We start from the raw sequence: 18,312 nt of genomic DNA, 5'->3' as shown, positions 1-18,312 counted from the left end.
TGTATGTACTGTGGAAGGAACTCCATAATAATATAGGTTACTGGGAAAAAACACAGGCAGTTCTTACACATGAACTGATATTTGAGAATCAATGACCAGGCAGATGTTGCAATGATACAGCCTCATGCTACTTAAATAATAAATGTATTGCAATAACACTATTTTAAAAGGTTATGAGATAAGCTGATGTGTATGGGTGATAGTTCACATTTAAGCAATCATTCCATAAACAAGTAGATATTTATATGTTACGAAAACTGTATTTTTAACCCACTGTGTCCATTCCTGGTAGGTATTTAAATCAAATGTAAGTTTTAATATGTGAGGAAATTAAGGATTAAAGATTTACCTAAGGAGAAACAGGAAGTAGAAAATATAGGATTTTCAGGTCTTAATTTCTAAGTTCTTACCCCCATACAGTCTGAAGATGGCAATGATGCCAGAAGATGAAATATAGAAACTATTGTACTCAATGTAGAAAATACAATATGTACAATACATAAAAAGTAATAAAGTACAATGATGACATGAAGTAAACACTATCTGGGGGAGTTGGGGAAAGCATTAGAGTAGCTCCTCTAGAAAACCAAGTTTAAGGATAAACAGACAATCTCTAAATAAGGGGGCCTTTCAGACATTTAAGAGATGGTCAATAAAAAGCTAAAAGTTTGGTAAGGATGGGGCACAGGGAAAAAAAGTAAACAGTTGGACACTGGTTAAAGTCAAAGACTTTTTTGCTAAACAAAGAGGCTAGATTTGATCTTGCGATGGAATAATAAGGGAATTAGAGACTCATAATTACACAGATAAATAAACTGAACAATGTTTTTTAAAAACTTATCCAGGCAGCCATATAATGAACAGGTTGGGTAAAGACTCGACACAGGCATGATTTATCATGGGACTTGCAGAGAAGATGTTGTTTTCAGCAATTATGAAGTCACAGATGATCTGTGTGACTTTTAGTCAGGCAGTGAAAAGCTGATTTTAAGTTTTATTAGCTTTCCCTTAATTCATTATAAGAAAAACTATGCAAATAATTACAATTAACAAAATAATTCTAAAGCTGCTACAACAGTTAAAAGCACTTTTAAGTGTATGTTTTTGGAAATCACCTTCATAATACATGGCATTATTTTTAAATATAACTTAGTAAAAAAATTTTAATCCCTCCTGGGCAAATTGGCTTTTGGAAAATAGCCTAAAATCAACAAAAATTATTTCTAGTGGTTCAGGTAGATAAACAAGCTGTACTGAATAGGACCAATTTTGTCCAAAAGGGATTGTGAATATAAGTATTTCATTCAAACTATTACCAGCAGTTGCTTAATACTTATTATATGACAGACAGTATTATGTAGTACATATACAAGACTCAAAATTTATGGAGAGTATAAATTGGTGAAGAAATAGATATTAAATCAGTAAACAAAGCAAAATAATTACAAATTAAACGCTACCTAAAGGAAAATGTCAGAGTGTTACGAAAGAATAAAAGAAAATGATTTTGTTTATAAGGATGACGGTAAAGAGAGAAAGGAACATGAAAATTAAATGGTGCAGTGTTAGTCATGCAAGGAGTGGAAAAGAGCATTGCAGACATAGTGTCAATATGAAGACACCAAAGCAAAGAAAGAGTCTGAAAACTGAGGGTTATTGGCCTTTGAGTTTCCTTATCTAGTTGACACTTCCAAAGTCTTGACAAAACCTGAAATAACTTCCAAGGTGTGTACAGAAGATCCTCATTATCTGAGCTGCCACAAGTGAAGATATGTATCAATGAACTCACTGCTTGAACTTAGTTCTCTACTTAAATCGTTCCACTTAATAATAGCTAAGCACATGTGCTCCTAAAGAAAATAACACCAAAGAACAGTTCATATCATAGTTAAAATCATTATCAAAAGAGAATATGAAAAATTAAAACCATTACAACTACAGATAGAAAAAAATCAATAAATATAATACTTGCTTCAAAAGAATGTTATGAAAAAAATTAATAAACTAAGACAGATCCTTGGCAAAACGATGTAGCCCTGGAATAGTTTTACCATAATATTTTCCTTATAGTTAGAAAAACAGGTGAATGGCATTATAATTTTGTTGGAAAACTTAACCAAAAGGAGGGGAAAAAAACCCAGTTATTTAAATATTCTCTGTTCATTCTAAAAATTGACATAAGAATTGCATTAAAACTTACATCTTGTTAAATATTAGAAATGACTTTGTTTCATTTTTTAGAAATAAAATTGTTGTTAAAATATTTTTTCTAACATATTTACTATAAATTTCCTTGATTAAAAGGTGTTTTTCACCTTAGATGATGAGAAATTCCCACATATTTCAATAATAGTTCTACTTGTATGTTCAACTCTAAATATAATTACTTATTCATATAATTTGTACACTTTGAGTCTATATCATCTTGCTACCAGAAAATAACTGATTTCTGGACTTCCACATAATTTAACCACTAATAATCATAAACTGACTAAAATATTTTCTGTTATTCTCAAGGAAAGTAATAACAAATAAATGTAAAAACTTAAAAATTAGGGTCTACTTTTCAGAGCATGCGCATTGTTAAATACACTAAATTTAGAACAGATCTAGTGCTAGATGGGTTCCTTTTCAACCAGAAACCAACTGGGCTATCCTCCCTGTATACACTAAATCATCCCGAGGGCTCCAAATTATATAGTGTGCTACTACTGCATCTGTCCCGGTAGTCCTTTTACAAGACAATTTCAATTAAAAACAAACCATGTGGTTGATAAGATTTTAGGACCTCCAACTATGAAGCAGGAATAATCAAGTGAAGCAGCACCTCAAAAAAAGATGCTGCTAACTCTTCTTTATAGCTCCAAAAGATAAAGTTAGTTGATTTCTAAACATATCTGTGAGACTGACAAAAGTTGCTGAACACTAAAAACAATTTTATTAAAAACAGACTGTGATCAAATATCAATCTGAATAATAATTACTCCAAAATATATAAACATCAAAAAAAATACCAAAGAGCATATAATTCTTACTTCTCTAGCGTCCATTACTGTCCCCACACCAACAGTGAGAGCCATAGTTGGCACTTTTGATAAATCTCCATCAAAATATTTAGCATTTGCCAAAATGGTGTCCATTGCTAGAGTCTTTAATCTTGTCCTTGAAACTAAACTGGATCCTGGTTCATTGAAAGCAATATGACCATCTGGACCAATTCCTTTCAAGAGAGAGAGAGACACACACACATACCAAAAAAAAAAAAAAAAAAAAAATAAGGTTTTTCCCATATAGTGAATAAGTTGTCTCAAAGTTTAACATGGTTTCATGAGCAAAGAGATAATCATAAACACACACACTTACCTTGTGTTAAGTTATAGCTTAATTTTTAATATTGCATTAAAATGTGTTTCTGCATTTCATTCAACAAAATATTTCCATCTTTTGTATAAGCACAACATTGATCTGGTATGATTCTAATAATAGCAGTAAAATTAAGTTCTGCCTTAATATAACAGTTCATAACAGTACTTTCATGTGCATTACCATAACACATACTTAACAATATTATGAGATGGCAAGATTAGGCATACCTACTTCCCACCTCCTCCACTTTTTGTTAAGGTAACAGGAATCTTTGATGTTCCAGGTAAATTAAGAGACTTGGTTCAAGATCACAATTTAGTAAATGCCACGACAGATTCAAATTCAAGTCTTCTGATTCCTAACTCAGTGGTCTTTATACTCACACTTTAATTTGTTGGTTCTAGTCCAGATGGGGAATAAACTAGTAGACTCTCTGCAGTATAGTTCCTCAATTATAAAATGTATACATTGGACAAGATAACATTTTTGTTGCAAATAGAATGCAACCAAAATATCTCTTATTCTGCATTGTAATCACACCAAAATATATAAGCATAAAAAAAATCTATTAGGGCAGTAATTTTTTTCAAATACTTTTTACCTATGGCAAGAAATAACATTTAACACTATTATGTACACATACACACATCACACACACACACACACACGCACACACACAACTGTCTAAAATATAATTAGAACAAAATCACATGATACTATTCCCAGCCTTAGTGGGAGCCATACAAGCCATTTTCCATTTCATTCCATTTCATTAACCAAATACAAAGAATGTGACCAGCTATATGGGTTTCATGATCTAATAACGTGTGACAACTAACATTTGAAAAGCACTGCTTTGAGGAGGCCTCCAGGCAGCTCTATGACTTTCGGATTGCCTCTAAAATATAAATGAGAACATGGTATTCCTTATTTGAAGAAAATGGGAGTCAGTTCTTTTCACAAAGAATCAATAAAATAAATAGTTTTATATGCATATTCTAGTAGTTTGTCAGATTTATGGCAACATCAATCAAAAACTACAACTGCAAGTTCTCTAAGTCATTAAAATATCTTTTACACTTGTATGCTACATATTTACTTGAATGGTAAGATAAGTATACATCACAGATACTTAGCACACAAATCTAAAAGAATTTCCTGGATCAAATCAAGTTAAAATATGACAGAGAATAACCTAGTTTTGAAGGATGAAGAAAAAATAAATAATCTACCCAAGCAAATACAGATCACCAAAGCACAAAAATATAGAAATTTTTAGTATGGAGACATACATTTTTTTTTTTTTTGGTGGTACTGGGGATCGAACTCAGGGCCTTGTGCTTTCGAGGCAAGCACTCTACCAGCTGAGCCATCTCCCCAGCCCGAGACATACATTTTTAATGTGAGGAACTACATGGGATTAATATGCATATTACTTCAACTACTAAGTCAATATTTGCTTGTAACTTTTAATTATAATTATACATTTCTCAATTTGTAAAAAATGGTTTTTCTCTTAGGTATAGATATACACAAATATTTATGTTCATATTTATATTTCCATTTAAAAGATGAACTAGGAAATGATGGAACTAGGAAAATAAAAGCTCCAGAAAAAATGGTTAAGTGTACCAAGATCAACATTGGGGCTCTCACTGGTGATTTGGGCCATACAGAAGTGTGCAGCTAAGCTGGACATGAGTAACTCAAACCTGAGGTCCCTGATTATATATATTATATAAATAATTTGGCTAATTGCTATTTGGTCTTTAGGTTTAAATTGAGATATCAGCATCTATAGGAAACAGCTCAAAAACCCATTGTGTGGCTTACATGTCCTTCTTAGGTTATTATAGTTCTTTTTTGGGGGGTGGGGGTGGGGGTACTAGGGATTGAACTCAGGGGCACTTGACCACTAAGCCACATCCCAGTCCTATTTCGTATTTTATTTAGACAGGGTCTCACTGGAGTTGCTTAGCACCTTGCTTCTGCTGAGACTGGCTTTGAACTCTAGATACTCTTGTCTTAGCCTCCCTAGTCGCTGGGATTATGGCATGAACCACTGTGCCTAGCATGTTATTATAGTTCTGTGGGTCGAATGTAAAGTTCCTCAGAACAACATGTTACACACAGGAGGTACTAAGTAGATAATGGCTTAATAAATAAATGGATGATTGTTATTTTTTGGTAGACTCAATAGTTTCTCCCACCTATTGTTCTACTCCCCTCACTACAAAGGCTCAATTATAATTCCCTATGTCCCTTTTAGGTAGAGATTATAGTCTAGATATAAGCACTTGCCCCAAGATGAACAACAAATCTATAACTGCTCTCCATATAGAAATCTTGACCTAGAATACAAAAAGACAGCTAGAACTGAGGCACAGGACTATAGCACTACAGAGAAAAGGCTGATGAGTTCCTACTTTTGAGATCTTAGGTTCTCTGGCTCTTATTTTTCCAAAGATTCAGTTGTTTCAACTCTTCCTTTAGTTTTGAGTCCCCGCAGAATCATTCCAACGAATTAACTTCTGGTCCCATTTGTCTGTTCATACTACTGGCAACTAAAGAATTCACACATGTAACCAAAAAAGTTGAAGTTTTTCCTATTGCTTTCACTTAAAAATGTACTTTAAGATATTTTTTACATTAATGTATTTTATTTATAAAATGCCATGTTTGTGTACCTTCTTACTTGGGTACATTAAGAATTCATATTAGACCTTACCCTCTCTTTGAACACTTTTGCCAGTAGAGGAAGAATGAGAACTTTTAAGAGGATGTACTTCCTCCTTTCTTTTTTCTACCAAGAGAAGAAAATTCCTGCTCTAATTCCCTGGAATGAGCAACTGCAGATTAATATTCTTCAGCTCTCCTATTTCTGTTTCCAATTCAAAGGGGAGGAAGAGAAACCCCATTCTGGCTTCAAGCCAACCTGCAATCTCTAGTCCAACTTTACCTTTAATAAAGTTGATATTTTGATCCCATTTGGCACAGTTCTTAGTGTTTTTATTAATCAAACCCTGTAACAAAAGAAGGGTAAGTGGTAAGACCCTAATACCAAGCTTCATCTTGAAAAAATCCAATGATAACAAACCTAGATCAACAAATGAAAAGAATCAAATGAGATTCTTTCATGAATACATATCCAATACATAGGTTTTCCCAAATAGAAGAAGAAAATGTAGTAAGCTAACCCTTCTCTCTTCATGCAGAGTGATTATATACTTTAGATGGTATATATACAATGTTAGACCTGGGATCATCAGACTATAGTGAGGATGTTAATAGAAAAGATAAGGGAATTCTCTGAAAAAGTTTGTCTTTGTTTCTCTTTCTCTTTCTTTCTTTTTTTTTTTTTAATTTTGGTGTTGGGGAGACTGTAGGAAGCTTAAGAAAAACTGGTTAAAAAACTTTTTTTTTAAAGTAGCAAGAGTCAGTGATAACTATAAATAATTATAATTTACACTCAATCTACTGTGAAAGGAAAACTGAGGTGACTTATAGTAAGGAAACCTACCCATTTAGCTAAAAAGACATGAGAAAAGACTTACAGTTGTAGGGAATGAAAAGTGTTCTACCAAAATCTGGGATAATCAAGCTCTGACCTTTAAAATTACACTAAGCTATGAATGCTTACTGGAAAGCAGACAAAGAACAAAATAGGGAGACCTAATCACATCTTTCTCCCAGGAAACTTTCCTGGTATTGGATTCTTAAATATGATCAATAAATTAACAGGGAAACAAAATTCCACAAATGAAGACATTTTTTCCAACAGCCATGTTTAAAAATTAACCTCTAACAACTAATCTGCTTTCTTTGGCCCAAAGAAATGAGTGAAAACAATGCTCAACAAAAATAAGATGAAGAGTTTAGGTTAGTGATCCTACTTCATTTTGGTATGGACTTCAGATAATCTAAAGAATGGGTGGTTAGTATATTCCCTAAACATTCTCAAACATTTATTGTCTCAGGTGTAAATGGTAACTTATGTCAAAATGATCCACATATGCAAAACTGGAATGTGTAAGCACTCCTTAGGTTTACTTAAGTAATGTTAGTACATTTTATTTAAAACATATATAACTTTCTATTTTGAAAATCAAAATAGTTTAACTTGGATTCTTGCTCATATAAATAGCCATTCCATCTACACAAGAAAATAAATGGTACTGGCTCTGCTACAGGGATAAAATTTTCCTCAAAGAAAATTTTAAGTAACCTCTTACTAATTCAGGAAAAACTTCCTCAGGGAATTAATTAACCAAGAGACATGTCACCAGTGATCGATTAGAGAGTAGACCAAAACTGAAGAAATACCTATAGAGTAAGCACAGTTTTTAGGTATTTTAAACATGTTGTAATGTGATTAATTTTCACAGATTTTGGAAAAATTGGTATTTTCTTGTTTACAGATATAGTGAACTTCAATAAACTTACCAGGGACATGCAGAGAGCAAGTGGCCAAAATGTGATTAAATTTATGTTTCACTGCAAAAACCCAATTTTGCCCAAGAGCAACCAACTACATCAAATATACTCAGTCATTCCAACCTTAAATTAATGTATTTCTAATTCATGTAATTATGAGTGCTTTTCTAATAAGTAAATTATAAAATAGACACAGGTAATTTAATGTTAATTTAAGGCATTAGTGTTTTTAGTTGAATACTAAAAAAAATTGATGAAAAATAATTTTGGTTTTAGCTTAGTTGATATTATACCCCAGATGGCAACTAGCTAGATGTCTCAGATGCTTTGTACTGATAACAGAAAAGCATGTTATTACAAATTAAGAAACTCCTATTTTTAGTATATTATGCATACACATATACACACACATACAAATATAAATATACATATATATACATAAATCACAAGTGGAATCTGGTCAGTTGAACATTCATACACTGTAACTTATTAAAATAATAATATAATTTAATTCATACTATCTAAAGGTTGATGTTAAATAAAAAATCTTACATCATTCTAAACTGATTTTTCCAAGTGACATGAAGCAATTTAAGTGATTTGCTACAATCTACTCATTTCTCATGCAAACTTTTAGATTCAACTCTAATTTGATAAATAGGCTATATTGGAATATTAAATATTAAAAAGATAAAGTTATCATTTAGGAAAGTAAACAGGTCACTCATTCTTTATGATGTGGTAAACTGTCAGCTTTAAAGAGGTAATTAGAAAACTAACAGAAATTGGGACCTATCTCTCAAGATATAATTTAAGCAATTCTTTAATATTAACTATTAGAATTTTAAGATTAGTTTTGACAAAAATAAAAAAAATGGAAGTCAGTTTATTTCTGGGTATTATGCAAAAAGTTAAGATAATTTTTTAAGTTTAAAATACGTAATTCAAATATTAGCAAACAAATAATTAGTGACAAAATCTGCTTGCATACCTCCAACAAAAAGATCTATTCCTCCAGCTTCTTTTATTTTCTTTTCAAATGCATCACATTCTGCTTGTAAATCTGCAGCATTTCCATCAAGGATATGAGCATTGTTAGGATCTATATCAATATGCTTAAAAAAGTTATTCCACATATATGAATGGTAGCTTTCAGGATGATTTCTTGGAAGTCCTAAATGAATTTAATAAACAAAAGTAACTATTTCCTGAAGTAAAGGTAACTTTTCCAAACTGTATTTAATTTAAAAGTATTTTTAATGTGGAATACATGCTTGCATTATAACACATCACAGGTATGTAGTAACACAAATAACTTATAATATGTCCATGAAATATTATTCTCATTTTATAGATGAGCAAGTAAAACACTGAGAACTTTTCCCAAGTAGCTCAGAGGGAATGGAATACAAATACAGACAGCCCAGGCCATGTGCACTTAATCATTACACATTTCTTGAACACATGAAATTTAAGCAGTGAAGCTAATTTATATGTTAAATTAACTGTTCAATTGAAATGTTGGCCATGCTACTTCTCTATTTCTCCCATATCTATGCAAAGTGTATTGAATCATAATCGTTTGGGGGGCATCACTTATGCTTTCACTAAAAGTATATTCCCATATTTATATTTTAATACAATTTCTATGAATCAGAAATATTCCCAGTTAAGCAAGATAACACTCAATATATTATAAAAGCTTCACAGCTACATATGGGCTTTAATCTAAAAAATATATTTTAATAATTACTTTTACATACACTAATTTATCCCCACACACTAGTTTTAACTGTGCCTTCAGGGGAAAAAAAGAGAGAAAGATAATGAGAATTGTGAATGGATAGGCTCAAAGTTTCATGACTGGTAAGCGGCAGAGCTTAGGATATGAATGCAGATTTTTCTGATTCTCCTCCTGTATTCTTTCTATTATACTGTGCTCTCTATATAAAAATACAAAATTTTATGTGAATTCCCAATCTCATCATGAAGCAATATATTCCTATTATATTCAGAGCATAAATTCAAATGTATTAATTTTCTAAAAATATATTCATTTTATTAAAAATGTAATATGTAATTCAAATATAACTTACCTACATATTCATCCATGTTAAAAGTCTTCACATATTTAAAAGAAAGGTCTCCACTCTTGTGATATTCTATTAGTTTTTTATAACATCCTAAAGGTGTACTCCCTAAAATAGAAAGATTCCATTTGCTAACATAACTTGAGAATCCATCTTAAAAAAAAAAAAAACATTTCTATATGCTTATTTCAACTATTCTTGTCTTAATAATATTCTGTATTTCTAATTTATTAGGCAATTATTACTCTAAATACATATTCAATTTACATTAGCTTCTTTACAAGCTATCTTAAAATTTTAATAAAGCAGAATTTGTTAAATAAAGCTGGAGATTTTTCTATAAAAAATTAAAGTTGGGAAAATTATTGCTGAGTTGTTTGGTATTTAAAATTGCTACTACAAATTTTAAGACTAAAATCTTTTAAAGAGCATATTTGAATTAAAAAAACTAAACATCCCATTTTTTGAAAAAAAAAAAACAAACAAGTTCTAGTATAAACTGATACATAAATAGGGTAAGTGTTGATCATTTAATGAAATCTAAAGAGAAATAGTGCTAAATTTAAGTATTGTCCCTACTTTGAATTTTGAAACTGATAGAGTGAGGAATTGTAGCCCTATGACTTTGTTTTTTTGTTTGTTTGTTTGTTTTGTTTTTGTGGTGCTGGGGATTGAACCCAGGGCCTTGTGCTGGTGAGGTAAGCGCTCTACCAACTGAACTATATCCCCAGCCCAGCCCTACAGCTTTTTAACTAGAGCTCCTGTTTCTCAGTTCATGTTATCTTCTGCACATATCAACTAAAATGTGTAAATGAGAAAGAGAAGTGTTAAGTATTTAAAATAGAGAGAACTTCTAGGAAATGGGATCTTGGCAGTGAGTACTTGATTTTAGTTTTTTATAATGTGATTCTTTTCCATGTTTTATAAAATTAACTGATACCTGGTAAGAGATTTATTTGTTGGTGATTCATAATACGACACAATAAAGAAACAGATTTAGCCACTTGGAAATGGCCTCCTTTCATTGTTTTCTAAATTTGCTCTGTTTTTTTCATTGGCACTCCAAAGTAGAAAGCTAGATTGTTATCAAGTAATCTGACCTTCCCAATTCTGATTGGAGTATTGATTCCTAGTATAATCATCATCAAAAAGAAAATTAAAAGCTTGCACACAAAATACATGCCTAGGTAGCATGTAGAAGTTTGTTAGAAATTGTCTCTGGACAAAAAAAAAAAAAAAAGAAAAAATCAAATAAAAAGAGTAAAAGAGTAAATTTAGGTGTAAAAAACTGCCTCTTATTTGAGATGATGGTTACAGAAATTACTATAAATAATAAACACCACGTAGGTTCAGAAAACAGAAAAATAATTTCTGAAAGCTGAAATGTTATTTTAAACTGCAATTAATAATGAAAATTATGTGGTTAAATTTTATAAGTCTCAAAGAACTACAGTTCGCTGACATGAAATCTAAAAGATAGATAAATATGCTTCTCTTTTTCCTTTCCAGAAGCATAAATGAATCTTGTTTTTTTCATTGTTAAGAGAATTAGAATATATGAATAAAAAAGTGAGAAGTTGTCACCATGGTGATGACAAAAAATACATTCATTTTCTACCTTTTAATCATACAGATAAAGAAACAAATGAAGGACATGGTACAGAAGAAAGTGGTTAAAGAAATTTTAACATTTTCTTTGCAATAGTCATTTACTAATATTTAGTAACATTTAGCAAGTCCTCACTATAATTCAGATCAAACAATGATTGCCAGGACTTTTTCTATCTGAGAAGGACTGATGATATAGGGATAATAAGTCCCAAATAACCATGACACAAGGAAAATCATAAATAATTTAAAAGAAGTCTAGTCAAAAAAGATTATAGTATTGCTGGTTAGAGGAATTATTAAACAAAAAAAAAATGGCATTTCAATGAAGTCTTGAAAAAAGTCTGCAATTCTGACAAAGGGCACAGCACAGTTGTGAATGAAAACAGACCAGAGATAGGGGAGGAGGTCCAAAGACAGCATTTTGTGTTTTTATACACCACCTCATGTAAATCTTACAACTTTGGGAAATTGACACTATCTTTTTCATTACGAATATGAAAGAACTGGTAAAAAAAGAAGAATTTGTCAAATATTAAATGGCTGTGAAACCAGAGATTCAGATCTAGATCTATCTAGTTTCAAAACTCATGGGTTCCCATATATATCATGCTAGCAACATGAGTGAAAATGAAGCAAAGCAGCCAGCAAGTTTAGGCTGATTCTTTGAACTACAAGCAGTTCAATTCACTCAATCAATTCAGTGTATGGGAATGGTGGGAATAAGATTGGGAGGCAGGTCAAGTTCTCAGCACACAGACCTTTAAATGTCAAGCTCATTAATGTCACTTCAGTAAATACATACTGAAGAGCTATTCCCCAGCAAGTGTGCTGAGTAGGAGGATAATTATTATATAGCATGTCACCTACAATCACATATATTTATGTTCAAATTTTAAAAGCAGTAGGGGAGGGGAATATAATCATCATGTCGTTGATCAATGAAGGTGAACAGTGGAAAATGTCAATAAGAGTTTTCCAGAGATACTCCCCTTGTAGGGGTATTACTTAGCATCTATACTACCAAAATTAAAGCTAAAGTTGTAGATCTATATACATAAAAACATGTTTGGCACTCCTGGCATTTAAAACTCTGAAGCCTTTCTGTCCCCAAACTCATATTAGTATTTCTTTCTTCATGATAATTAAAATAATGTGATGGATACAGATAGGCTTAAGAGTAACCCAGGATAACAGTATACAAACTGATACTGTGAAGCCACATTCAGTGACCACCCCACATAACAGAACTGAGGGTGCTGCTATGAGTGTACAGTACTGGTGTGCATAACTGAGAAAAATCCCTCTCTGCCATTCTCACCAACATCTACTGCCCCATACTAAAAAGGAAAAGGCAAAATAACAAACAAAATCAACTTGAGAAATATCAGTTATGCAAATCACCAATGCAGAAAACATCTGTGACTAGCGTTTATGTAGATGGAATGTACAGCGGGAGGATTATTAAACATTTTGAGAGCGGGGTGAGGTGGTGCACACCTATAATCCCAGTGGCTCTGGAGGCTGAAGCAGGAGGATTGCGAGTTCAAAGACAGTCTCAGCAAAAGCAAGGAGCTAAGAAACTCAGTGATACCTTATCTCTAAATAAAATACAAAACAGGACTGGAGATATGGCTCAGTGGTCGAGTGACCCTGAATTCAATCCACGGTAACTCCCAAAAAACAAAAACAAAAACAAAACTCCATTATGAGAACCTTAAATTTACAGAGTTTTCAGTATACAGGGGACTTGTGCACATACTATCTTAGTTAAGCCTCCAAGTAGCATTTTAGGTTATTATTATTCCTATCTTTCTTACAGGTAAGGAAACCAAGGTTTAGGAATATAAAATAAATGCTGTAAAATCACCAAGAAGTGGTTCTGACTCTAGGTTTAACACCCTTGGCAAAGTCAAAGGTTAAAAACATCAAATCAAGTGCCATAAGATCAAATGGCACACTTCCTGGTCATTTTTAAAGACAACACTAAAGAAAACCGAATTCAATAAAATATGTAATGTTTATTCTGTGATAAAGAAATAGTCTTCTAGTTTTTCAATCGTTAATATTCTATAGTTGAAGGAAAATAAACAGTAAAAGGCTAATAAGTAAGAGATGATGACAAGTGAGATAAAAATAAGAAGCAGCAATACATACTTAGGTACCTCCTATGATTAAAAAGAAAGCTAAGGTACTAAGAAATTATATTAATAGTGAAAATAATGCCCCTAAAAATAAATAACTTATAGAAACACGTGCAAAAAATTATGATCATAATTTGTTAGGAAATTTCCTACTGCATTTCAGAATAGTAGGTGAAACAATTAAAAAAAATAGTAATAACATGTAGACACCAGACTAAATATAAATTTCTGGCTTTACAATAAGCTATCAGGTTCAAACAGTGTTATGCAAGAAATGAATAGAAAAAATATTTTATTAAAAGAAACCATACAATTTCACAATCTTGGATAACCAGGGTATCTAAAATTTTAAAAAAGTGGTTTATTACCTGTTGGTAAGCCCAGTGTAAAGTATCTGTCCTGTCCAGGTTTGAACTGAATGATGCGATTACAGATGTATTTGGCTGCCCATTCACTAGCCAAGTCATAATTATCAAGAATTACAAGCCTCATTATAGTGACACACAGTTTCCAACACAAGAAGTTCCAACCTGAGAAAAATCCATTGTAAAGCACTTTAAGTATTTTACAGACACTCAAATAGAAGTGTAATATACTGATGATTTTAAAAAGGGAATCATTAAGAAGAACATACACAAAATATAATCTATACTTTTAAAACAGTAATAATAGCCATGCTCTTTTGAGCAGATTGTATGTTTTAGACAGTTGGTCACATCATTTAAATAAACATATTAATCATTACAACAATATTGGAAAGTATAAATAAAATGCCCACAATTTGAAGTCACACAGGTTGTAACAAAGCCAGAATTCAAATTAAGGCATTCTTAATATAAAATCCACCACACTACACTGTATACAGGTATAACATACCCTCCTACTAAAGCAATATAAAACAATCCTAAAGAGAAACAAAGCAGTAGCATTTGTTGATTACAAGTTAGTGGTAATGATGATTACTAAGCAAATTTCAGGTTATTTACTAAAACTCAAATTTCTGCCTAGGAATAATATAATAACCAAATCTCCTTTCTGTTAAACAATGTTTAAATCTTACTCAGAAATAATTCTCATCACTAGCTATACATCATTCCAGATATCTAATGCAAAGAAATAATTTTTAAGAATAAGATAATATTAGAGAACTGCTTCACAAAAAAACAATTTAAGGTTCTAAAAGAATAAAGAAACATTATTATGTGAATATTGAAATGAGTTGTGGACTGATCTACCATGAAAAATGTGGATTTTAGCAGTCTTAACACTAATTTACATCTCATGATTTATGTAGAAATGTGATTTTTATATAGTCAACATTTTTAACATATACACTGTATTCTAAAACAATAATTCTCAGATTTTAAGTCTTAGTTTTATACTGAAGTGGGTCGGTCATTAACACCAGTTCTTTCATGGCATAGCTTCAGCATTTCTGAGTTCTGTACCCACATACTTTTCAGAGTATGAAGTCAAATGTTTTAAATTAATGACAGTAAAAGATCTTATTTCAATGACTACATGGAATCTAAGTGATGTACTTAAGAATATGATTTAGAATTCTGATGTAAAAATTAAAATTATGATCACCATAATCTAGAATTCTGGCATAACAAGAGATTAAATAACATTTATGTTGTCAAATTCAGCCAAACAAATGGATTCATCCTTTTTTTATTAATAACCTAATATCAAAAATAATTTCAGAGTCACACCAAATAAGGAAAAAGAGTTGCTGGCTGATATGACCATCAAAGATACATATTTACTTCTAATAAGAATATTCTGCAAGTTGATTATTAATAATAAACTGTAAGGAGTAGGAAGGACATTAGATCTTTTCAAGTTTCTTCTAGGTCTTGGGCATACTATGTCTTTTCTTAGCTTAACCGACTTATGAAGACCTACTATATACTAAGCACTATGCTTGGTTCAATACACACAAAAGGCATAGAAACAACTTAATAATTTCTGAGGCTGAAATTGTTATCCTTACTTTTGAGATGAAGAAAACTGCAACTCTAAGAAATTTACTGCTGAAGTTATTAACGCTATTAAGTTTTAGACAGTGATGGAGATAAAAAGTGTATCTGATTCAAAGACCCACGCTCCAAATATGCCATATTGGTTGAGAATCACTTTAGATGTTTGTTAAAAATACAAATTCTCAGGCTTCTTTTTCTGGACAGTGTTTCAACAAATGTGAAATGGAGTCCAAGAAAACTGTAGAAATATCACAACTGATTCTTACAATTTGGTTAAATATGGAAAAGAACATCAAACATTTCACTGCAAAAAGATTCAGGCAAGTCTCTCTGACCAAGGTACAGGCAAGTTTTGGTTTGTTTCCTTTTTTTTTTTTTGGTACTGGGGGTTTGAACCCAGAGGCATTTTACCACTGAACTGCGTCACTAGTCCCTCTTTTTTTGTTGTTTTTTTAATTATGAGATGGGTCTAAGTTGCTCAGGTTGGTATTGAACTTGAAATTCTCCTGCTTCAGGCTCCCTGGTTGCTGGGCTTACAGGTATGGTCCACTACACCTGGCTTGTTTGTCTACTTATAACTCTGCAGAGGACATAGACTTCACTTCCAAAAGTCCTAACCCAGAGGAAAGAAGGTCTTCAAAATTTTAAGATGTCCCCTTTTCGGTTTTTGCCAGTCTTCAGAGATCCAAACTGCTGTGGCTCCATGGACTTCTCTAGCATCGTGACCAGATGGCATTAAAAAAACCAGAACAGCACTAAGCCCTTCCAGCAGGTGCTGATTCATTTCAGATGTGCATCACTTAGGGAACTGGCAATTGAACACAAACCTGTGAACTTGAGAGAGATGGATGGGAACTTCTATAAGACTTAGGATACACTGCTAGTTAGTGGAAGGGCCAGGACAAGAATCTAGATTCAGAATCTCTGCTCTAGGCATCTCTCTTCAGCAACATGTACCTGATCTGAAAAGGTTTCTGAAGCTCAGACCAGAAAGAAGCACTGGCGGCCTGGCCCTACCGGCGGGCGCCGGATCCTCAAGAGCGTCCAGAGGCAGCAGAGAAGCCTGTGGCTCCTCCGGGACGGCGGGGTCAGCAGCCCACCTCCACTGCGTGGCTGCTGGGCTCAGTCACTCCGCAAACTACCGCGAATGCAAACAAGGATGGCTGTCAGATTTCTAACGATGTGGAGAGAGGAGTCAGGAGAAAGGCGCGAGAGAGGAGGGGACAGGGAAGCCTCTCCCGGTGTCCCAATTCCGGAGTGGACGACCAGCCAGGTTCTAAAGGGTCTAGGCCTGGGACCCACAGGTCCACCTCGCGCCTCCAGGGACCCCCAACCCGCCCCGGATCTGTCTAGGCACAAAGCTCCACAGGGGAACCACCAGTCACGGCCCCGCCCGAGTCCCCTCCTTGAGCCGATCCCCCAACTCACCAGCGGACTCTCTGGTTCTTCTGACGTTGGAACAGCGGGAAACAGCAGCCTTGAACAACCCTCGAGCGACCCCAGCCGGCAACCAGGAGGGCGAAGCCCGAAGACCCGGATGCAGATGAGACCCAGTGCAGGGAGCTCGGCGTACTGCGCATGCGCACTACCTCTAGCGCTTCTGGTAGGAACAGTTTAGGGCGAACTAACCACCGCCTACCTGGCGGTCTTGGGTTCCTGGGTTATCCTCTTGACCCTGGTTTCTTTTCTTTTCTTTCTCTTATCTCTCAGAAATTGAACTGCATTAGATTCCTTAAATTTATAATATTTATGATATTTCCCATGCAGGACGGTAATGCTTATACATTAGGGTTTTTTTTTTTTTTTTTTTAAATAATGATAGTATGAATTCATCTCTTTATTCCGAGCCATTGCACATAATGACACTAAGACACCAAGCCCTTTGTGTCATAAAAGCTCATCAAAATTAAGTTTCCAGAATGGCAAACCATACACCATGGGAAACCCAGGAGTGTCTTAAAAACAGGAAATGGATGAGATTACAATGGTATATGACTTGTGCTGAATGATTCTTGAACAGAGGGAAGCAGAAATCTACTTTGCATGAATATCACTGATCTTTGTAGAGGAGGAGAAAGCTATTGTTAAATAAACAACAGTTACTCAAAAGGACAAAAATCTTGTCCTTAACGTGCTCATTAAAAACCATTTAGCGTTCTGTTAGGAACAATACACTGACCGCTAGCGTGAATGACAGACACTCAAAATCCAATGAAAACTATAAAATTAAGATAAATGTGAATATTATTCCCCTAACTTCTGATCTTCAGTTCTGAATTCAGTCTGTTCCTCTGGTTCACATACCCACCTTTGCTTATGTCCTTAAGCAAAGAGTGGAATATTCCATTCCCTTTGAAATGACTTCAAATGGCAAAGTTTCTCATATACTGATACAAGACAAGATTTCTTACCACTATAACTTTGAGTTCGCTTACCAAAGCAAATTTTAACATCTTTCCAGTGTTATCATTTGTCATCTAACAAATATTTATTTTGCATCTATGTTGGTCAGAAAGACCTTCAAGTAATAAAAGAACTAAGGCGCAGCACGGTAACACACACGTAATACCAGCTCCGCCAAAGTTGAGATAGGAGGATCACAAGTTATAGCCCAGCCTGGACAACTTAGTAAGACTTTATCTCAAATAGAAAAATATTTAAAAGGGCTAGAGATGTAGCTCAGTC

General features: G+C 33.4%; 1 protein-coding gene across 2 annotated transcripts in view; it reads right to left on the bottom strand.

Annotated features, from left to right (window-relative positions):
- The window catches only part of Gnpda2 (glucosamine-6-phosphate deaminase 2), a 44,394-nt gene extending 27,213 nt beyond the window's left edge, over positions 1–17,181 (bottom strand). For both annotated transcript variants that reach the window (XM_047566239.1, XM_047566240.1), the window contains exons 1-5: positions 17,056–17,181; positions 14,011–14,172; positions 9,897–9,998; positions 8,792–8,974; positions 3,036–3,220 (exon numbers count right to left, since the gene is read on the bottom strand). In XM_047566239.1, coding sequence (XP_047422195.1) covers positions 3,036–3,220; positions 8,792–8,974; positions 9,897–9,998; positions 14,011–14,134 — 594 coding nt within the window. In that variant the 5' untranslated portion in view covers positions 14,135–14,172; positions 17,056–17,181. The remainder of the gene's footprint in view (positions 1–3,035; positions 3,221–8,791; positions 8,975–9,896; positions 9,999–14,010; positions 14,173–17,055) is intronic.
- Between the last annotated feature and the right edge of the window lie 1,131 nt (positions 17,182–18,312).

The sequence above is a fragment of the Sciurus carolinensis genome, chromosome 10 (assembly GCF_902686445.1).
Source record: "Sciurus carolinensis chromosome 10, mSciCar1.2, whole genome shotgun sequence".
NCBI classification, from domain to species: domain Eukaryota; kingdom Metazoa; phylum Chordata; class Mammalia; order Rodentia; family Sciuridae; genus Sciurus; species Sciurus carolinensis.
Note: the sequence above shows the minus strand (reverse complement) of the source record. Positions and strands in the feature narration are given on the sequence as shown.